Source organism: Antedon bifida, chromosome 9 (assembly GCF_963402885.1).
Source record: "Antedon bifida chromosome 9, ecAntBifi1.1, whole genome shotgun sequence".
Taxonomy (NCBI): domain Eukaryota; kingdom Metazoa; phylum Echinodermata; class Crinoidea; order Comatulida; family Antedonidae; genus Antedon; species Antedon bifida.
The window spans coordinates 4,416,819-4,439,945 of record NC_136234.1 but is presented as its reverse complement, the minus strand read 5'-3'; the positions used below and the strand labels follow the sequence as shown (position 1 = coordinate 4,439,945).

The 23,127-nt window shown below is 33.0% G+C and overlaps 3 protein-coding genes across 4 annotated transcripts; all 3 read left to right on the top strand.

Moving 5' to 3' along the window:
- Positions 1-25: 25 nt before the first annotated feature.
- LOC144851676 (Golgi resident protein GCP60-like) lies at positions 26-9,800 on the top strand. 2 transcript variants are annotated; one of them, XM_078709254.1, is made up of 9 exons: positions 26-209; positions 3,754-3,898; positions 4,304-4,444; positions 4,776-4,889; positions 5,047-5,134; positions 5,915-6,029; positions 6,375-6,473; positions 7,066-7,356; positions 7,966-9,800. In XM_078709254.1, exons 1-9 carry the CDS (start codon positions 56-58, stop codon positions 8,175-8,177), a joined length of 1,359 nt encoding a protein of 452 aa, XP_078565380.1. In that variant the 5' UTR covers positions 26-55; the 3' UTR covers positions 8,178-9,800. The 2 variants fall into 2 exon arrangements, with proteins under 2 accessions (XP_078565380.1, XP_078565381.1); XM_078709255.1 differs by lacking the exon at positions 26-209 and adding an exon at positions 1,989-2,051.
- A 397-nt stretch (positions 9,801-10,197) lies between these two features.
- On the top strand, positions 10,198-15,686 carry LOC144851909 (protein kintoun-like). Its single transcript, XM_078709569.1, has 4 exons — positions 10,198-11,644; positions 13,047-13,385; positions 13,647-13,787; positions 13,883-15,686. Exons 1-4 carry the CDS (start codon positions 10,319-10,321, stop codon positions 14,903-14,905), a joined length of 2,829 nt encoding a protein of 942 aa, XP_078565695.1. The 5' UTR covers positions 10,198-10,318; the 3' UTR covers positions 14,906-15,686.
- A 1,022-nt stretch (positions 15,687-16,708) lies between these two features.
- Positions 16,709-23,127, top strand: LOC144852788 (heat shock protein HSP 90-alpha-like). Its single transcript, XM_078710765.1, has 12 exons — positions 16,709-16,840; positions 17,179-17,347; positions 17,653-17,859; positions 18,170-18,329; positions 18,525-18,658; positions 19,178-19,348; positions 19,533-19,670; positions 20,041-20,206; positions 20,565-20,903; positions 21,290-21,558; positions 21,859-22,192; positions 22,548-23,127. The coding sequence occupies exons 2-12, from the start codon at positions 17,186-17,188 to the stop codon at positions 22,652-22,654; spliced, it is 2,187 nt and encodes a 728-aa protein (XP_078566891.1). The 5' UTR covers positions 16,709-16,840; positions 17,179-17,185; the 3' UTR covers positions 22,655-23,127.

The window sequence follows — 23,127 nt, the reverse complement described above, 5'->3', positions numbered from 1 at the left end:
AGTTAGCTAACTAATCATCTCTGAGGCTGCGCGTAAACGTGGCCAACTTTTGATCATGGCGAACGAATCAATCGAATCGGTGGAAAGTATCACCCCTAAAATAGAAGAAGAAACTAATAATATTGATACTACTGCTAAATTAGATACAGAAGCAGAATGGGGATTTCCTCTTAAAGAACTTTACAACATTTGTTTGCGGTTTTACAAAGGTAAGGTTTTTCAAGCCGGTGATTTAGGCTTCCTCCTCCATCTGAGTTTGAGTGGAGATCGTGCCCATTTCGCCGCGTGACGACTAGGTAAACACCGCCTGTGTTCTTCAACCGGCAACCAAGCCTAGCCTAGCACTCAGGCCTACGGATTTATTTATTGTTTGATTTATGTATGAATAAGCTAGGCCTAGTTTTCCATATAACTTTTATGTAATTGAATCCGAAGATAGAATAAGGTCTAGTTAGTTAGACCTGACTAGCCATGAGAAATTGAGGAAAAACAAATTTATTTACTCTAGCCTATAATATTAATAGTTCACTATGTCGGTCGGTCGGTCTGTCTGTCGGTCCGGTATCACTATGCATTGTAGCACGCGACTTAATGGCTGTTGGCCTTGTTTAAATTATTTTTTCCTCCATCATCATTCTACGATATTATATTATTATATATATGGTGATAAGTGAGGATACTTTTTTACAGTTACTGCATGCAGGCTCTAGGCCTAGTTAGTAGGCCTGTCGTAGCAGAATAGTAATTTCTTTAGGCCAGGTCAATATTTCCAACCTGTATATAGGCCTAGGCATCTCTCAAGTACCCTGTACTACTACATAAACAATTATGTTATATTATTTATATATTGTAAAATCTGTACATATTCTTTGTTCTTATTAATACTATAGTTAAAACCCATATGAGTTTCTATAAATTAATTCTGCCCAGCCTCTCATTTTCTAAGGTAGTTGTTAATGCCATTTTACAAGACAACTAAATACATGATTTCATGATAAAATACACATTAGAAAATATCTAGGTACACTCTGTTCATTATTTAACATATCAACTGCCGTTGGTGCAGAACAGGGGACGCAGAATTCGTTAATTTAATTTATAAATGGTTGTACCTGTTAAATGTAGTCATATATAAAGAAATCTATACATCAATCCCACTAGAAAATGGTATGTAAAGTCGACCTAACCATTGTACTCAATAAAGACGATGATGATATAGTTGGAAAAAAAAACGCTTTTTTTAAATAATTAAAAAAAAAATACATTGGGCAGGAATTGAACATCCCCCACAATCTTGTTGGACACATCACTTCCTACTAAAGCAATATTGGCAGCATGGATGTCTTGATATTTTTTCTTTATTAATGCATAATTAGACCTTTAGGTGAATCTTGACTGGGAATGGTTATTAGCTTAAAGTACTGTTGATTTAAATACACATAATAACCAAAACTAACTTGCATTGCAAACAGTTTTTTATTGAAAATTGTCTTGTCACTAATTTGATATGTAAAGCCCTGTCTACACTATCAAACTAGTTTCACAAAAAAGTATGATATGTGCCCATATATGGACATAATGATGTCACATCACTACCATATTTAACCATATCACTACCATATTTGGGTGCATCACATTTTTTTGTCAAACTAGTTTGATAGTGTAGACAGATCTTAAGGCTGGGAACTAATTTTTTATTAGCACAAGAGAATAATTTGTTTTAATTTACTAGCTGCAAGCAAGCATTTTTTGTCATCTCTGTGTTCTCTTAATTTGTCTCAATATTCCCCTTCGTGACAGTTAATCAATTATCATTACAAAATATTGATTAATAATACATTATCATCTAATAGTGAGTATCATAGAATGAGTACTATATATGCAAGTCTACTCATACAGTGCAAGTTCAGTGCAACTCATATAAAAATAATCATACCTATTTTGAATAATGGTCTAGTCCAATTTAAGCTGTGTGCATTTTGACTGAGAATAAGTAATGTTTTCCTGCATTACAAAGCAGCGGTAAATGACACCACATCCAGTCTGTCAAGGTAACCATTTTATCACGTTTAAATATTAATATTTTGGCTGCATTTTTAGCTTATTTATATCTGCTAATTACAAGACTTGTGTCTCTTATTTCATTTCAGTTTGAAATATTTAGTAGGGTATGTTATTGATGCTGGCATCTGTACATTTGGATACAGAATTATTTTGATAGAGATTTTAGATTTATTTAAAAATGGCTATTGCTGGACCAAAGGGTTGTTTGATGAAGCTAAGCTGTTTCAGAAAAATATATATTTTGAATAATATACAACAAATTAGGTTAATAAATCTTCGCAAAATTTATCATTGTGACCTATTAGAGAAATTATGTTTCTATATTATTATGTTTGTAGGATATTTCTTTACATGTTGTAGTATTCTACCTCCATTATTCTGATGACCTTGATAAGTAGGTCATTTATTACACCTTTATTATACACCTTTGTTTTTCTTTGATTTGATGTTATAGTCAGTGATTATGCATTTTAACTTTTTTGTGTGCAGCAAAATAAAATGTGCATGTTCACAATTAAACAATTAATTGTATTATATATGCCAATTTTGATTTAAGTCATTGCGAATATTTAATCCTCTAGATATCAATTTATATTTTATTTTACTGTAAATTTGTTTAAAAAACAATAAGAAAGTATTCTATACAAGTCAGTAAATATTATGTTGAGGTAATTAATATTTTACTACAAAGACTAAGAGGTAGTCATTAAAGAAGTCCTCTCTCTCTCGAAACGTTTTTCGACATTATGCTTTCCACGATTTTGTTTCCATGTTAAAGAAGTATAATATTAAAAATACATAACAATAAAAGTGGGACGGCCCATGAAAGAAAAAACATGTTGAAGTATTTGAGAGTCTCAAAATATATTACATAACATTTTACATATTTTTTTTAAAATTTCCATCTGCTGATAAAATTGTTATCATACTAGTTGAACTCATTAGTGTGTGTGTGAGTAAATGACAGCATACTATTACAATGACCTGCTATTTCTATTGTTATTGTACACTTAAGTTTAGCCAATACAAATTATCATAGCATAATTTGATTTGGGTAAATCTCGCAGTTGGTCTCGCAGCAGAGGAGGTCCAGTAATTTATATAAATATTAATATTTAAATGATAGCCCATCATCATCTCTTTATGTTAACGCTTAATTTAATAGTGATAAGGTTATTCATTTCAAATGTTTGTGTTTTGAAATCATTTGATATTATTATCATCATGGAAAAATACACTTAGGTAAAAGAACTTTTGTATATCGATCCACCAAATTATGTAACAAACTTTCAAATGACACAAAAACAAACTATAAATTTATTACACTTTCAAAGTTTAAAAATTCAATATTACTGATTAAGTATTAAGTATCTTTTACCTTGAATTCATTCCATTATTTATATATACTGTATGTTTTTTAGTTAGTTACCTTTTTGTAAATGTGTGTGTACTAATGTAAATTACTTTGCTAGTTAGTCTTATTGTTATTATATTGTTAATGTTCTCTACTGAACCACTTTGGAAATCAATGCTTTAGCACTGAAAGTGTCATTCAGTATAAAAACAGAATAAATATTAAATAAATATGCATATGCCATGTTGAGAGTAAGTTTCTATCCAATTAAATTTGAACATTTGGATCTCACCTTTTCTATAATATTTTTAATTTTCCTAATTCTTTCTTTACAGAAAAAGAAGGTAGCAAAGCTATTAATTTATCATATGAAGACAAACTAAAGTTAGTAGCTTACACTCGTCAAGTTTCACACGGAAAATACGACCCGTCAAGTTCTCCTAGTATTGGTTATTTTGATGTTGTTGGAAACGATAGAAGGTAAATATGGTAGTGATATGCCAAAATGTGGTAGTGATGTGCCCAAATTTGGTAGTGATATACCCAAATTTAGTGGTAATATGCCCAAATATGGTAGTGATGTGCCCAAATATGCTAGTGATGTGCCCAAATATGCTAGTGATGTGCCCAAATATGGTAGTGATATGCCCAAATATGCTAGTGATATGACATCATCATGTCCATATATGGGCACATCACATTTTTTTGTCACAAGTTTGATAGTGTAGATAGAGCTTAAGGAAAAATTAAATGTGTGTATATATTTTAATTTTATATAATAAATTTGTCAACTGCTGTAACTCTCTGAACTATATTGAATTTAATAAATGTAAAAAATATAGTTATTTCACTGCGAAAATGAATATTAATTTTTCTCTTTTGTAGACGAGAATGGCAAACATTAGGAGATTTATCTCAACAAGATGCTATGCTAGAATTTTGTAAACATTTAAATTTAACCTGTGGAAAATTAAAGCCATACCTTGAAGCGCAACGGTGGGAAAAAGAAGAAAAGGAACGTAAAAGGTATGGTATATTTTGTTACATAATGTTCAGGATTGTTTTTAAAAAAAAGTGGGGTGGACTAATACAATATTTTGTTGCCCAAGCAGTGTAAATTAAAAAAACAATCTCAGTCTGTTGGATTAAAAAAAAAAACTTTTAAGCTGTTGGTACTGACAATTATGAACAGTAGTCATAAAAAAAAAATACTACTAAAAATAGAGGGCGCTGTAGAATATTCACTCATGCAAATTTAACAACAAAAAGTTTAATGCTCAATTAAAAAAATTTTGGGTTGGGGTGGATTGTATAATTACATTTTCTAGGCCTAACATGTTGATGATTTTATATTTAGGAGAGAAGAGGAAGAAAAAAGAATACGAAAAGAAGAAGAAGAAAAAGAAAGAATTAGACAAGAAGAAGCTAGGAAAAAAGAGGAGGAAGAAAGATTAATACAAGAACAACAAAGGTAATTGGATTTAATTTTTAATAATACTTAACATATTTCACTATGTATTAATTTTTTTTTAGAAATCCACAGCTGTCGAATGCAATACCGTGACTTTTGTGGAAACCATAGCTTTCCCAATACGTATTTACATAAAAACTTATTATTTGCATTGCAGGTTACAAATAAAAGAATCAATTTATCAGCAAGTGTTACCGCAAGTCCAGGCATACGCTGCCCAACAGTATCCAAATAATCCACAACAGGTAAGGGAACATATTTTATTTCAATTTAGTTCTCCGAGAAAGCCGAATACAGGAGTATCATCATCGCACTAACACACCCTACTCTTTTCGAATAGTGTACCAAGTTCTTTATGTCCTATCTGAAGGATGATGCAATGAGAGTAAAATATCTTTAGCTAAAGATTCGAGCAATATGACACAGACAGATCTTGAACCCATACTTTTCGCATGCAAGTCTGATAACCCATGCCATTACGCCATACAAGATCTTTATTGCATTGTACCAACAGCTTTATGTCCTACCTGAAGGAGTAGGTAATGAGAGTAAAATATCTTAGCTAAGGATACAAGCAATATGACAGAGACAGGTCTTGAACCCATGCCTATCATATGCTAGTCTGATAACCCATGCCATTATGCCATACAGCTTTCAAATTTTAAAGATACGCTCATCGCATTATTGTAGATTATTTAATCTTGCCTATCACATGATATTTACATTAAATGTGATGTTCAAAGGTTCACACTGTTTTAAGTGTGGTTCACACTAGCGACACAACGTAAGCAACCCACGCAACGTAAACAAATGCCCCTACAATAATTGTAATTGTTTGCCCTACCTGCATGAAATCAAACCTACGATGTTTGCAGCACTGTTGCATCGTCGGTTCCCACATGTGATTATGCAATACGTCGCTGAGTTGAGTTGCGTCGCTAGTGGGAACCATGTTTTGCAATGTTCACATTTTCTCGCAACAACTTGTGTCTGTTAACGTCTCAAATTTGTTTTTCTGTTTCCAGCAACAAGCTTACATTAATCAGATACAAGAACATTATTACCAACAATACCTACAACAGGTGTATCAGCAACAGCAACAAAGTATGGAAAGCCAACAGCAAAAAATAGCAGGTTCAGGTGAGTGAGCGTTCCATACTTGTGTTAATGACATGGATTAAATCCACCTGTTCCTTCTCATATTGGACAAGAGCATTTCATACTATTATGCTACTATACTATCAACTTTTTGTAGGTGGGAAAAACTGTGTTGTACCAGATGCATTGCCATAGAAAATGAAAGTTTTTGTAGATGAAAAAATGACGTTGTACCAGAGGCATTGTCATAGAAAATAAAAGTATTTCTAGATTGGAAAACTACGAAGTCACTAGGCTTTATATAACTGAACCTTATTCCAGATTTGTAGTGAAAGGTAGAGATTTGATTGTGAATAATCTTTCTATTTAAATGACAATTTCTTTTAGGTGACAATTTACCTGATAGCTTTGCAAATATGAAAATTCAAAATGGACCACCAAATGGGGAACTTTCAACACAACAAGCTAGTGATAATGTAGACAGCCGTAAGTATATAATATAACAGAGCGTCTAAATTAAGCTCCATAAAATAAACTCACCCTCTCTAGGTTTTTTTTCATGCGATGCAAAAAATTCCTGCCTCGCATTGCAGTATATATTCATATTACTAGGTCTTGAGCATGTCTAACTGATGCATTATCTTTGATACATTGTCACATATGTATCACATGTGACACCTGTATCATGGGCCGTAAGCCTAACTTTTACATTAAGATAATATAGGTGTCATATGTGATACATATGTGACACTGTATACATAATTTGCCTATGATAATGTCCTATATAAAGATACAGTACAGAGAATCGATTTGCATACTAATTAACCAGTATAAATTGTTAAGCTCTATCTACACTATCAAACTTTATGTGACAAAAAATGTGATGTGCCCATATATGGACATTATGATGTCATATCACTACCATATGTGGGCATATCACTTTCTACCATATTTGGGTACATCACAACCATATTTGTTAGTGTAGACAGAGCTTTAGAATCCTAGTAATAATTATTTTGTTCGAAAGTTTCATTAATCAATTATTAAAAAGTATTTTTTCTTATTAAAATGATTTCAGAACAAACAGTTGCTGATGCATCAATATGGACACGTCCACAAATTAAGGAATTCAAAGAACAATTATCAAAGGACACTGAAGCCGTCATTACAGTGGGTCGGGGAGAAACCGTCACTGTACGTGTGCCAACTCATGATGAGGGCGCCTGTATATTTTGGGAATTTGCCACCGATAGCTACGATCTTGGGTTTGGATTGTACTTTGAATGGACGGAGGCACAAAGCAATGCAATAAGTGTACATGTGAGTGAATCAAGTGACGAAGAGGATGAATTAGAAGAAGAAGGAGGAGGTTAGTGTATCATCATTATTATTTATTATCATCATTATCTATCATCATCATCTATTTATTAATTATCATCATCATTATCTATTTATTATCAACATTATTTATCATCATCTATTTATTATCACCATTATTTATCATCATCATCTATTTATTATCATCATTATCTATGTATTATCATCATCATTATCTATTTATTATCATCATTATCTATTTATTATCATCATTATTTATCATCATCATCATTATTTATTATCATCATCATTATTTATTATCATCATCATCATCTATTTATTATCATCATTATCTATTTATTATCATTTATTATTGTCATCTATCATCATCATCATTATCTATTTATCATCATTATCTATATATCATTATCATCATCATTATCTATTTATCATCATTATCTATATATCATTATCATCATCATTATCTATTTATCATCATTATCTATATATCATTATCATCTATTATCATCATCATTATTTATTATCATAATTATCTATTTATCATCATCATTATTATCTCTCTCTTTCTTTCACCATTTCATCCTCAATTTTCCATAAAGATAGATTCTATTCCAACGATATTGAAACTTTATAATTGCAGAAGGAAAAGGGGATTTAGAAAGTGGAAGCTCAAAAGCAAAAGGACCACCAATGGACGAGATAATACCGATATTCCGTCGGGAATGCCATGAGGAAGTGTTTGCCGGCAGCCATGCTTATCCGGGAAAGGGAATCTACCTTCTTCGATTCGATAATTCATATTCCCTCTTTAGGTCTAAGAAGCTGTATTATAGGGTCTATTACTCAAAGTGATTTCAGTAAAAATTATTTAGGTGATTTTATTATGAAATTCTATCATATTTCTAACTAATACATTTATTCTGTATTAAAATAACCTGAATTAATGTGAAATAAAATGCTGTTTTGATCAGTAACAAAATACTCAGACTGTGTATGAGATTTATATAGAAATAAGTACAAAATTGAGTAAATGTGTTTTAGAAGTCGGTCGGAATAACCTCCGACAGAGTGAGGTCACATTCTTACCAGATTCATATGACAGAGAGTCATGTGACCTGTAGGGCTAGCAGAAAATTGTGGTGTAGTTAAAGGGACAGTTACAATGTATATTTTATTGGCCTGTGTAGGCTGATTAAAGGGATAGTTTTTTTCTAAAAAGATAATATGTTGTTCTTATATAGTGCTTAATACTCAAGCTCAGATGCATTACAGGTGTAGACCTATATACTGACTTTAAAACTGAACTTTAAAATGGTGGTTTTTTGTAAATTTGTTGTAAGTACTGATGTTTTTGGCAGTGTATATACTTGTATATACTTTGGTGCGTAGCTGTTGAAAATTCATTATAATTAATCTACTAATAATAGCTGTGTTATAAATAATAAAATCCAGCTAATTTCGGAAGAATTTTTCATAATTATTTGGTTCAAAGAGGTATAAATCATTTTTCACCACAGACTATCGCATTACAGATACTGAAAATATATACCGTATATCCTCTGGTATTATGCCACCACCTAGAACACACAATTGGGCCGTCTTTGGGGGTGGGACTATACCCAGGGAAAAACAATTATTGGCAAGCATTTCTTGTAAAAACTCATCTGAACTGGCTAGAGAGAGGCCTACATCCAGACCAAAAGTCAATGATATGCCTATTTGTAAAATCAGACATAAAGAATTATACCTGTGGATATACGGTATATATATTTTAAAAGTTTCATTATGGCCTGTTTCTATTTAAAAAATCCCAAAAGAACGGTTTTCTTTGTTTTATAAAAAGATTGTGTTGCACCTAAAAATTGCTCAATGGAAACCGATCGATACTTTAATCAATCACGGTTTAAAACCTCATTTAAAATCTTTTATAACCTGTTTCTGTTGGCAAAAAAAAAATACTGTTTTTTTTCTTCAAAATATGGTATTTAAATCTGTATATTCTTTTGTTCAGTAGAAACAAATATACCACACCTCCACAATCACTTGATATGGTTTGATCGATTGGTTATTGATTATTTGTTATTGATTAGGTTTTGATCACCGTGGGAACCTGACAAATGTTGTACAGTGTTTATATTATTTGATGTACAGATGGGATAATTTTTTAATCTTTTTTTTACTAAACTGTATTTGAAATTTTGAAAATTCTGATCATACACATAGACACTACTCTGTGTGGTTGTCATAGGATGGTCTAATCCTCTACACCTCGAGTGTTGATTGATTATTGCGCATAAAATACATAATTAGTATTTTTATTATAAGATGAAGCTTTACAATTTTATTTTCAAAATAGTCATAGATATTATATTTATATAAGCAAATATCATTGTTATTTAAAATGTTTAATGTTATTTCGATTAGTATTATTTTTGTTTTTCCTTTACTATATTATAATAAATAAATTATTGTTAATTTGGGTTATTGTTTTTATTATGTAATGAAATAAATATTTGTTGTTTTTTTTGGAACACACACAAAAAACACAATTACCAGATTTTGGTATCCATTATAACTTTAAAGAATTCCCATACATTTCAGTTTGAATAAATAAATAATATTCTGTCTTTTGTTAGCATTACTTTCTAATAAAATAATATTCTGTCTTTTGTTACGCTTGAATAAAGAATATTATATACACTTTTTGTAATAATGTAGTCAATATTTTGTTATTGAGACAAAATTCATTCAAATGAATTATACCAAAGAATATATATTCTTTGATTATTCCAAAATAATGTTGTTTCTGTTAATGACTAAAATGGTGTTAGCGCCACCTATACGTAATTTAAAATCGTAAACAACACTCGTACTGAATCGGTTGTGTTGTGAATTTAATCGCGATAACAACACTGGCCTAGAAATTTCTAGAAACGGACATCAAGTGGTATTTTCTCTGCAAAAAGTCAATAAATCAGCTTGCCGTAAGCAAAATGGATTCTCTTAAAGATATGGATATAACGTCAGAGGAGGTGGAGAAGTTGCAAAAAGCATTAAAAGATGAAAAATTCCGAAAATTGTTCGTTGAATATGCAGAGGAAATCTCTAATCCGGAAAATCGTAAATTGTATGAAGAAGAGATCACAAAAATGGAGGCCGCACGTGGAATGGATGCCCAGTTCATTTACCCTCAACCTGGATTTGTAGTAAAAACGAGCGTTGATGGTGATAAAAAAGCATTCATTAATATTTGTAAAAATGATAAAATTGAGAAAGCTTCTTCGACCACTACGTATAGAACTAATTCTGACGGGGTCAAAACAAAAGGTAATCAGTGGTCAATGCCCCATAGCATGTCGGAAGGAAGGGATGATGTCGATAAATCAGGAGGTGTTTGCAGAGTTTATGATGTTGTTTTTCACCCAGACACATTTGCAGCTGCAGAGAAAGAACCTCGTCTGAAACAAATGATGATTGATACAGCAGTCAATGGCATCGAAAACAAATTTAATGTTAAATTTGATAAACCAAATATCAAAGAATTCAAAAAGTTAAAATTTAAAGGAAATCCCGTTGCAACAATTTTAAGAACTAACGTCAAGGGGGAAAAGGAACCAGCTAGAGTTGAGGATGGGGTGGATGCTTTAAATTTAAAATACCCGTATGACAATAAATGTGATTTGACTAAACCAAACGGTAAAAAACCTCCAAATAATGATCAAATCCTTCACAAAAAAGAGACAAAATTAACGTACACTGTTCCAGAATACAGCATTATTCACCGGGGAGAATTTGACATGCAGCATTTCACAAATGCACCAGACTCTATGACCACCACAAGACCGAAAGAACTTGTTGTTAAAATCAAACTACCTCTTCTCGAGTCGGCTGCCAACGTTGACCTTGAGGTCTTCGAACGGCAACTTATCGTTGAAAGCGTCAAACCAGCTGCGTACAAATTAGACCTTGCGTTGCCATATCCTGTGAACGATGATGTAGGCAGCGCAAAGTTTGATAAGAGTAAGCGATGTCTGGTGGTCACACTTCCAGTAATGCCATCACCAATCCCAGACATGCCATCGTTTGAACCGGCAAAGACTGAATCATTGATCCAAGAACTGCCAAGTTCTACTCAAGAGAAATTATTCCCAACAAAAATGGAAGAATCTAACAAAGCACATGAAAAAGAAATATTAGTTTTAGAAAAATCAAATTGCGAGGAGAACTCGATAAGAACCGAAGAAACATCGGAGACTATCGATAAAGTCGTTAGTGTTGAAAACCAAAGATTAGCCATGATTGGAAAGGAGAAGAATAAGGTATAAAAATGCAAAGTTTGTAACTTTGATTTTACAGCTTCTTCTGTCTAGCTGCTCCATGTTTGATTCGCACCCCTCCTCTCACAACACCCTCCACAGGCACCCCCCTCCCCCCACCCCAATTCCCTCTCTCACCTTTTTTCAAGCACTTTTTTTTCTACACACAATCCTTAAAGATGTATTGTCCCCCAAAAACATGAAAAATACTTTGAATAGGCTATTTTGCAGTTTTAATAAAGTTATTCACTTCTATAAAAAAAAAAACAAACCCAAAAAATAATTATTTCACAAACGAAATGGTTAATTTCAACCAAAAACCATTTTTTTGCTTTGAATTACATTTTTCAGGTAAATCATTTTTTTTTTCGATCAAGTTTTTGGTTAAAGTGAATAACTATTATGTAACATTAAAATGCATATTAAAAAAGTGAAAAAAAAAAATTGTTAGGGTCACAATATATCTTTAAAGTTAGTGTAAAATTCATTGACCCCAAATAACCTTGGCTAAACCATTTTTATTGGATTAATAATTATCCTTGCAAACTCACCCAAGGGTGGAAGTACATGACCCTGTATTTAATTCAAGTTTAAAAAATACCTCTTTACATGAAATGGATTGAGCCAGTTAATATAGTTGTTATTGTCTACTGCATCACAAAAGCAAATTCATAAACTGGTTTATTCTGTGTAAATAGTGATTTCTGGAAAAACAAATTTCATTTATTAAGTTTGTACTGTGTAAGTGGTTGAGTCTGTAAATACATTCTGGAAAATTCCAAATTTGTTTTTCTGAGGGACTGCTTGCTTGTCTAACATGTTTCAATTGTTGGAAATATTTAATGTATCTACAACATTCACTTCAAAAGTGTGTATTCTTTTGTTTATATATTTTTATATAAACTTTATATATGTATAAGTACAAAAGCATATACAGAATTTGTGTTTATATAATTTATTTATGTGCGTATACAGTGACACTCAGTATGTCTAAGAATATCTGATTGAACTTTGCACCCAGAGTGTTATTTATGTATTGTAGAGAACTGTATTGATTTGTACTTTGATGCATAAAGTAATATCTATAAAATCAGTAAAATTCAGAAATACCAAATTCTTCAAAGCATTTTGTTTACAGTATTTTATTAATGTAAATTTTATTGTACAATAAGCAAATACATACAGCATGGAGTAAAGATTACTCCATACATACAGTAAGTGTCATTACTGTAAAACATTAAAAATAAAAAAAATAAAATAAACAGAGGGCCGCTAACCATTCCTAACCTATAATTAAAAGAATGATGCAACTCACTGGATTGTTTAAGGTTCATGTGTTTAAACGAACGCTGTCAACGATTTTAATAGATTCTATAAAAATAATGCACTTTTTTTATGTGTTCAGGAGAAAACCCGTATTCCAGATTACCCAGCATTCACCTTCAAGCAGGATGATGATTTTGTTCATCTGGTGATCGATGCTTCTGGTGTCCAATCTGAAGATGTTTCGTACCAACTTCCAGCTCTTCAAGATGGCATCAGCATTACAATAAACAATGCAGTAACTCCAGATGGCTTAGTTCAATACGCGATGCATCTTAAATTTACAAATGGTTGCACAATCAGTAAGGATGCGTCTGTAGATGTCTCATCGGAGAATGTAGTTGTTGTTTTGGAGAAACAACCAAGTTGTAAAGGACTCTGGGAAATGTTTTTGGCTGGAATTGACGAAAATTCCTTGCAGGTAAATGGAAAATTTACACTTGTTAGCAGTTAGCTGTATTTACCCTATTCAGACTAGCAATATTATTGTCAGTTTTTGCAGTACTAAATAATAATTAAAAACATATTTTGAGACCCAATAAAATATCTCCATAACAGGTTGTCTCCTGTATAGAGGTTGGTCGTAGTGTTAAAACATTGCTCATTGTTCGTTTGGCGGGAAATCTTCCCCTTAATAGGGTTTTTGTTCTTAGATTTTAATGAATTATTTTTATGTTTGCAGGAAAAGAAATTTATCACCGAAGAAAATGTGAAAACCGTTTTTGACGTAGAAAGTCGGAGCAGAGTGTTTGAGGATTGTGCAAGTGATGTGCAGTTTAATGTCACCAGATTGAATGCGGATGAAATGCATGTCAAAGTTAATGTAAGTCTGTTGGTTCAATAATCAATCTATTGGTTTGATAATCAAATTTTTAGGAAAGAGCTTGTACTAATTGTTTTATAAATGATTTTTTTTAGTTAATTGATACAGATTGTGATGAAAAACATGTTAAGGAAGATGAAAAAGTTGAAAATATTACAGAAGGTGCCGCAGTTGATGGTAAAGATGACTTAACCACCCAAGAAGATTCCGCGTCCAAGTCTGAATATGACACATCGGTAGATGCATGGAAGAATCTGGACTTGGATGGATGCAACGGGAGCTCATCTCCACCATCGACGCCAACATCGCCCTCTAACTTAAAAAGCCTTCTTAGCAGGAACCGCAGACGAGCTCATAAATCGGTAAGCTTCTGCGAAGAGGTCGAGGTTGAGACACTTGTTAAAAAGGGCAAAGGTAAAAAGGGGCAGCAACCTAAAATGAGGCGAGCTTTGTCCTACGAGAGAATCAAAGACAATTCGTGGAATTCTTACAGCGATTCCGAGTTTGTGTTGAACTCTGACAACATCAAAGTGAACATTCTAAAAGCAAGGGAAACGGGTCATAACAAAAGAAGGAATCGGAGAGCTCAGAAATATAATCTTGCTAGAAGCAGCGACTCGGAACTGGTTGACGGAAAAGGAGAATCTCCAAGGGAGACTAGGCCAAAGGTCAAGCTGTCTAAGAAACAAATGAGAAGGCAGAGAAAGTTGATTAATAAGAATAGTAAGGTTAATGAGAGTGCTAGTGAACGATCAGAAACTTCTGAGGAAGAGACTTCTGGTAACGGAAAAGCAACTTGTAACAGTATGACAGAACCATCAGAAACTTCTGAGGAAGAAAGTTCTGGCAGTGGAAAAGAAGTCAGCGAAGAAGACACTTCTGGTACGATGAGTAAAGAATTTGTTGCAAGCGGAGATGATGCTTTAGAAGTTTTTGAGAATGGCGCAAGTGCGGATGTAAATGCGAAACACAATAACAACAATAATGTAGAAAAAACAAAAAGCAAAGAATTTCTTAAAGATGATGAAGAGAATGAAGACAAACCCCTCGAACTTCAAAATCATAATACTACAAGTGCTGTCAGCTTTTCAAATGTTTTAATTCATGAATTGGATTAAAAGAGATATTAAGTTTATTCATTTATGTATAGTTTGTCATGAAGAGGGTAGAGTTGTAAGAGTATACCTTACACAGAGTTCGAACATTGAATAAAATGGTAACTTCAATCGTATGTACTGTATAATAATTTGACACTATTTTGTGCCTGATAAATTTATTTAGAAAATTACAATGTTATGTTTGTCAATATTATATCCTGTATTGAAAGTACTGTAATAAATACTGTACTGTTAAATATCAAATATTTTTTGTTTACCCAAAAGATTATGCATTTTAATGCTTTAAAAGCATTACCAAGTAATATTAATTGTGTTATTTTGATTAAATTAATTTAGTTGTTAAATATAAAATTGCATTTAACATATATTTCTGTTTTCTCATTTAATGTTTGAATTCAACTATGTGTATATTTCTTTATTGTAGAGTATTATTTTCCTGAAATTTAATTTCGTAAAATAGAGATCTCTAAGCTTTAAAATGAATGGTCGACTACTTTATATCTTTTATCATAGCTGTATGTGTCTTTCCGTATTAATTGTACTAATCATAATTCAGCAGTGCCTCAATTTTAGTTAAGTGCAGGCATCGTTAGCTTGTTGCCTTGGAAACATGTTACCTTAGAAACAAATTATCATTTGTTATAAAATTCATATTTTAAAGTTTAAAAAAATTTGGGATTGTTTATCAATTTTGAAGAACCTTTGAAATAATTTTTTGTAGATTTTTAATGAAAAATCTGAATAATATGTTATTAAAATGTATTTGATCTGCAAATTGGCAGGAAAATCTGTTTGATATCTGTTTTTATTCACTTTTTATAAGTAAAGTTTGAGACTAAGTATATTAGTAAGAGAATAAAGTGCTATTTAAAATGGTCCAAAAACTAAAAAAAAAACAATTAAAAAAATACATTCTGTGGTTCTAAAGGCATTGTCGCGCAATATAAAATGTACCACAAAATAATAGTCCCATTAAAAATAATTTCAAGAATACAATGTGAAACTTCTAACAATCACATTTTACGAATTAAGCTCAGTACCCGGGCATTCATGGGTCGGATACTATGCCAACACTGACGGTCACAACATCTCTCTCTCCTTTACACAACCGGGGAATTCCCCAGTGTTATAAACGTATATGTACTGTACTTCATTACGCCGACGTAATAGGGTAGTAAGGTAACTTCTTCTTGAACTATTCTATGTATTTTGCCCTCTTAAAAAAATGCGGTCGGTCCTATTTTGCGTAAAACTCCCATAGGGCCTATAAAAAAAGTTTTCGCGCCGTTTATATTATATATATTATTATTATATATATATATAGTGTACGCGCGCTTTGTGTAAGCCCAGAGACATTCATTGATCGCTTGGCATTTCTTTTGTCTAAAATTTTGTTTGTTTAATATATACGTGGTCTAAGGTAAAAGAAAAAAAAAAATGGGTGTTTGGATTTTCCAGTGCGGTTAGTTAACAATAAACATGATTTATTTATAAGTAATCAGATAAGAAAACGAAATTAACGGTATTCCCATCATGCTAAGCGCAGCGTGTTCCGGTTGGCAATTTACTAGAAACTTCCAGAAAACATTTGTTTTACCGCAGAACTATTTCGCGGACTATAATTTTAATTGGGTCAAAAGTAATATATTGCCAGTTATTTTTTATGATTTCAATTCAGATACACTATATATAAAATATATTTATAATAAGGGAAAACAAATTCGTAAATAAATATAGTTAACATCTAATAAATGTACCCAGAGTAATGATATACAAATTATAGCGTCCTCATGCATATTCATTAAAGGGTTTTTCTTTTGTCGCAGCACCGGGAAAATTCTCGATCACTTCGTTTGGTCACCCGGTCTTTTAAATTCGGCGAGGTATCGCAATCACTACTCATTTTCACACAAAAGGCAAAAAGAACTAATAAACGTAAGTATTCCAAATTAAACTTGCCACTTTTTGTAAGTACATTCCATGCTATAAAGATAATTTGGTCTTTTAGGCTGCTTTAAAATCTTATTTTCGAATGTACGACCGAATTTGGTGTGTATGTTGAGCACATGGCAAGTGTAAGGCCATTTATATACTGTATAGTGTGGGGGACCACCGGGAACCGACGCTTTCTTCCTCGTGGTGTGTCCGCCGGGCACACAATTGGTATTTTAAAAACGTACTGCTAGGCCTAGAAGGGGTTGAATGTTATGTGATATATACTATGGCCTGGTAGTAGGAGGGTAATAAAAATAATTTTAATTTGATTTATCTAGGCAAAAAATGGCTGAAACAACAGAAAATGTACAACCAATGGAAGAGGATGCTGAAGTAGAGACATTTGCATTCCAGGCAGAAATTGCACAATTGATGAGTTTAATTATCAACACTTTCTACTCAAACAAAGAAATCTTTCTCCGAGAACTGATCTCGAACTCATCTGATGTAAGTATGGGCTCGTTAATTTCCTGGTTTCACAAAAAAGTTTGGACGACGCGCCCATGACGACCACAAACTTTTCTGTGTTGTACAACATAATGATTTGATTTATATTATATCCTAATAAAATTACAAATTTTCAATCAATTTAAAAGTAAAGTTTTAAATTCATGTAACATTATTTGTATAATGTATTGAAACATATCTCTCAATTATATGAATTCTACTAATTAATAATGCGTGTGTAAATCTAGGCTTACAAAAATTGTTCGGAATACAACAAAACTAAATACTATAATATTTGTTTTTAGGCCCTTGACAAAATCAGATATGAAAGCCTTACAGACCCAAGCAAGCTGGACAACGAAAAGAATCTCAACATCCGAATTATTCCCGACGTTGCCGGCAAAACGCTGACCATTCAAGACACTGGAATCGGAATGACCAAAGCTGACCTCATCAACAACCTTGGAACAATAGCCAAGAGTGGAACTAAGGCTTTTATGGAGGCTCTGCAGGTAACTTAAAGTCAAGATGATTTAAATCTGCTTTACAATATTAAAGATGTATTGTCCCCCAAAAACATGAAAAACGAAGATTAATAAAATCAGACTTTGAATATGCCATTTTGTAGTTTTAATAAAGAAAAATCAGAAAAAATAATGTTTTCTCATATTAAAATGACAAGATAAATGTGACAATAAAATGGCATATTCAACAAAAAAAATCTAAAAAAATATTTTTCGGGAGACGATACATCTTTAAAGTTAAAAAACAACTAGTATACAAGATTTTTTGTTAAAAAGTAATTTATTCTCCACCTATTAGGCCGGTGCAGACATCTCTATGATTGGTCAATTTGGTGTTGGCTTCTATTCTGCTTATTTGGTAGCAGATAAAGTGGTAGTCACCTCCAAGCATAATGATGACGAGTGTTACACCTGGGAGTCCTCAGCTGGTGGATCCTTTACCATCAGAACATGTTCAGGTAAGCATGACGTTGCCCCTTGATTGCCACGAAATATTCCAGGAAAACTGGTCCCTTTATTACTGTCCCAATGGTGGTTTGGCAAGGCAAGCACGTTAACCACCAAGCTACAGCTCCACTATAGTTGTTGCTTTACCATAAAGGATGTGGTATGTAAAATATAAACTTTTTATTTTTTTTTCTCTGAACAAACAGATGAAACTGTGAAAAGAGGAACACGGATTGTTTTGCACTTCAAGGAAGACCAGGCAGAGTATCTAGAAGAAAAGAAAGTCAAAGAGGTTGTAAAGAAACACAGTCAGTTTATTGGATATCCAATCATCCTACAAGTGAGTGTACATTCTTTGATGTAGATGACCCAGCCACTTTCTTAGTTTAGTTTAAAGGCCCATTTACACTAGGGCGATAACGATCGCCTATAAATAGATTAATATGCATTTTTCATACCTAAAACAAAAGAAATTTAAAAAGTTTTCATTCTAGAAGAATAGGATAACCATCGATGCTGTCTTTGATGGAAATAATATTTCCACACGTCCCATCAAATCGCGTCATCATTGGTAAGAGCAATAATATCGTGACAATACAATGATTTTATTGTTTTTATTAATTATGATTGACGTCATTTTATTGGATTTTTAAAAAATATTATTTGTATCAAAGACAGCATAAATGATTATCCTATAGTTCAAGAACAAACATTTTCTAATTTATTTTGTTTTATGCAAGAAAAATATATTTCAAATAGCTATTTGTAGTGTGGTTTTTAATGGGCTAGTGCCTACAAACCCTCCATAATTTATTCTGAATACACGATTGGTAAACTTTGGTTGGTTTTATGATTTCAGTGTGAAAGAACAAGAGACAAGGAAGTCAGTGATGATGAGGAGGAGGAAGAGGAAGAAGAAAAGAAAGATGAGGAACAGCAAGATGAAGAAGACAAAGATAAACCAAAAATTGAGGATGTTGATGAAGATGAAGAAGAAAAGAAGAAGGAAAAAAAGAAGAAAACTATCAAGGTAAAAATTTGCTCCAAACCAATTTTTTGGTGATATACAGTAGATCGCCTCCTTGTGTTTAGTTCCTACTGTGTATATATATATCAAAAATTATTAAATTAACTAAGATGCTGAGATACAAAATACTTCATATCTATGTAGCAGTACTTGCTGGCCACCAAGTTAACTTTTTTGGATATTGCAGGAAAACTATGTAGAAGATGAAGAATTGAACAAAACAAAACCACTGTGGACACGCAACCCAGAAGACATCAGCACAGAAGAGTATGGCGAATTCTACAAGAGCCTGACCAATGACTGGGAAGACCATTTAGCTGTTAAGGTATGTATAATTAATGTATCCACTTCTATGTATGGTTGGATGCCTGCTATTAACTGTGCTTGGCCAGCGAGACCAGTGGTGACTGCTTCACTTACTCTCCAATGGAGCGCATTGGTTGTACCAAGGCAATCTAACAGGATACTGAGCTCTGGAGATCAAAGGGTTTATCTGTGGCTGCGACATGATCAGTTCTGCACACTGCGGAGAATATACAAAGTACAGTACTTTTGGTATTTGTCGCAGCCAGACATAAGATCAAAGGACTGTTGGTTGTACAGGCCTCTTACAAGGCGTTAAGTTGCCTGGATTTCGCCAACAACATAGTCTAATAATAATAATTAAATAATTTAAATATTTGTTTAAATTCCAGCATTTCTCAGTTGAGGGACAACTTGAATTCCGAGCACTCTTGTTTGTACCGAAGAGGGCGCCATTTGATTTATTCGAGAACAAGAAAAAGAAGAATAACATCAAATTGTACGTCAGACGTGTGTTTATCATGGACAACTGTGAAGAGATCATGCCAGAGTATCTTAGTAAGTAGTTATCGCGATTAATGATGTCTCAAAATAAGTAGCAAAATGGTTCTTGCTGTGATAGTCCCTCTTGCAGCTTGAATGAAGCTATACTAGGATAGAGCGCAGGTGATATAAACACGCCCCTGTAACGCTCTGTGTAATAAAAATATAGAACCATTTACACAAAACGTGGAGCGGACGGACAATTTCCGCTCGGGATAGATTCTATGCAAGACAAGCTACGTGGTTTTTCGCTTACCGTTGCCGCTTGTCTGTGTAAATTGGCCTTTATAGGCTCCATAAAGAATTTGTTCAAATTGAGTATGTTTTGCTTAATCGTAAGTAGTAGTGTATAAAGTGCAATTGTTTATTTCAGACTTCGTAAAGGGCGTCGTTGATTCTGAAGACTTGCCACTCAACATTTCTCGTGAAATGTTGCAACAAAGCAAGATTTTGAAAGTCATTCGTAAAAACATCGTCAAGAAATGCATGGATCTGTTCAACGAGGTCGCAGAGGACAGAGACAACTACAAGAAATTCTACGAGCAGTTCAGCAAGAACTTGAAGCTCGGTATTCACGAGGACTCGACGAACCGTAATAAACTGGCAGAACATCTAAGATACTTTACGTCGCATTCTGGAGATGAAATGTCCAGCCTGAAGGAATATGTATCAAGAATGAAGGAAAACCAAACACAGATTTACTACATTACAGGTAATAAATGATATATCAATTAAGATCACTATTTTTCCCCTTCATCCCACTCCCCCAATAATTTGTATTTATTGTGTTTTCTTTTTTTTTGACGAGCAATGAATTTCCTTTTTGAGGATCAATAAAAGTTATATTATCTTATCTTAAAATGAATACAGTCAACTCTCTGAAATATAGAAACTCTCCCGATACCAGACTTTTCTTGACGATCAAAAGGTCCAAAATTCATTTTTACCATTAAAAACGCATTCCGAATACCAGACTTTCCAGAAAACCAGACATATTTGGTCAGCAGAAAGGTGTCCGGTAATAGGAGAGTTGACTGTATAGTGATTGAGCTTGTAAAATAGAAATAATAAACATCATATTGTTTTAATTTTTCGCAGGAGAATCTAAGGATCAAGTTAACAATTCAGCATTTGTAGAGAAGGTAAAAAAACGTGGATTTGAGGTCATCTACATGACAGAACCAATCGATGAGTACTGCGTGCAACAACTCAAAGAGTATGACGGTAAGACATTGGTGTCCGTCACGAAGGAAGGCTTGGAGCTACCAGAAGATGAAGAAGAGAAGAAACGACGAGAGGAACAGAGATCCAAATTTGAGAATCTGTGTACCGTTATGAAGGAAATCCTAGATAAGAAAGTAGAAAAGGTAGGCCGATTATTTAAGATACATATTTATTCGTCCAATCAATTTTTGGAAATCTGCTTTCCTTTGGCATTGAAAAAATTATATACTTAAAATACAGAGCTCATAAAAACAGTTATTATACATAAAACAGTAAAAATGAGTTAAGTGATATTTAAAATTATTGTTACTGTTTTACATAGTGTTCTGTTCTTTCTCTTTCTTTTGATACATTCTGAGTCGGCCATCTCCTTTGCATCCAATGTCCCTCTCTGTAGAAACGAATGCTGTTTTTCCTAAGTAGTTTTGATTGCGTCTTTTTAGGTAGCAGTTTCCAGCAGACTGGTAACGTCACCGTGTTGTATCGTAACAAGTCAGTACGGTTGGTCGGCAAACATGGAGAGAATCATGAAAGCACAGGCGCTGCGAGACAGCAGTACAATGGGTTACATGGCAGCCAAGAAACACCTGGAGATCAACCCCGACCACGCTATCATAGACATGCTGAGAGTAAAAGCTGATGCAGACAAAAACGACAAATCTATGAAAGATTTAGTTATGTTACTGTTTGAAACATCTTTACTGTCGTCTGGATTCTCATTGGACGATCCTCATGTTCATGCAGTACGCATCCACAAGATGATCAAACTTGGACTCGGTAAGTAACATTAGTTCAACCTTGTGTAATTATGCTGGCCATCATTATATCCAACATTATTAACATTAATATGGAAAAGCAATTGACAGGTCATGTCAAAAAAATGTCATAACTAAAAATTGTTTGATTCATTAAAAACCAACTCAGACAGCGTCATACAACGAAGCCTGATGACTCATCTATTCGCGAGAAAATTAAAGTTTTTTTTTGTATAAGGTTTTATTTTAACTGTTTGTATTGTATGGAGTGAGTGCAGAATCTGTCTGGGCTTTATCCTATTCTCACTCCTGGTTATTTTTCATTGCGACCAAATAAATATTATATTAGTAAATATATTTAAATTTTTTTCTACCAGGAATTGATGAGGATGAGGTTGCCGCAGAAGAAGGAGCAGAAGACGAAGATTTACCACCACTTGAAGGAGACGAGGATGATTCATCCCGAATGGAAGAGGTCGATTAAACTTTTCTAAACACACATGCACCATCCATCAACCACGGCCCCCGCACAGTGTCTGGTTTTACTAAATGTTGCTAATACTATGCACTTGTCTGATTAATGATGACAAAATTATCCGATACTTAGAATATCTTAGCAATTTTGATTGAATTCCATCTCTGTGCTTTCTTTGTATGATAATACCTACATAACATTTACTTTAAAACCAGTCGGACCAGACTTAAAAACTCTACCTTTATATAATGTTGTAATTGTAAAAAATATATAACCGATAAGGAATAATTTACTGAAAGATAATGATACCAATTCGAACAGAATATGAATATACAGTTTAAATGAATATACATAGTGTGGTAATATTAGCTGATTCGTCTTTTTGTGAAACTTTTTCCATATTAAAACAGGCAGATGTTGATGTTTAACGTCTATCAATGGTTGTATTGAAACTTTGTGAAAATAAAAACATTGCAATAATA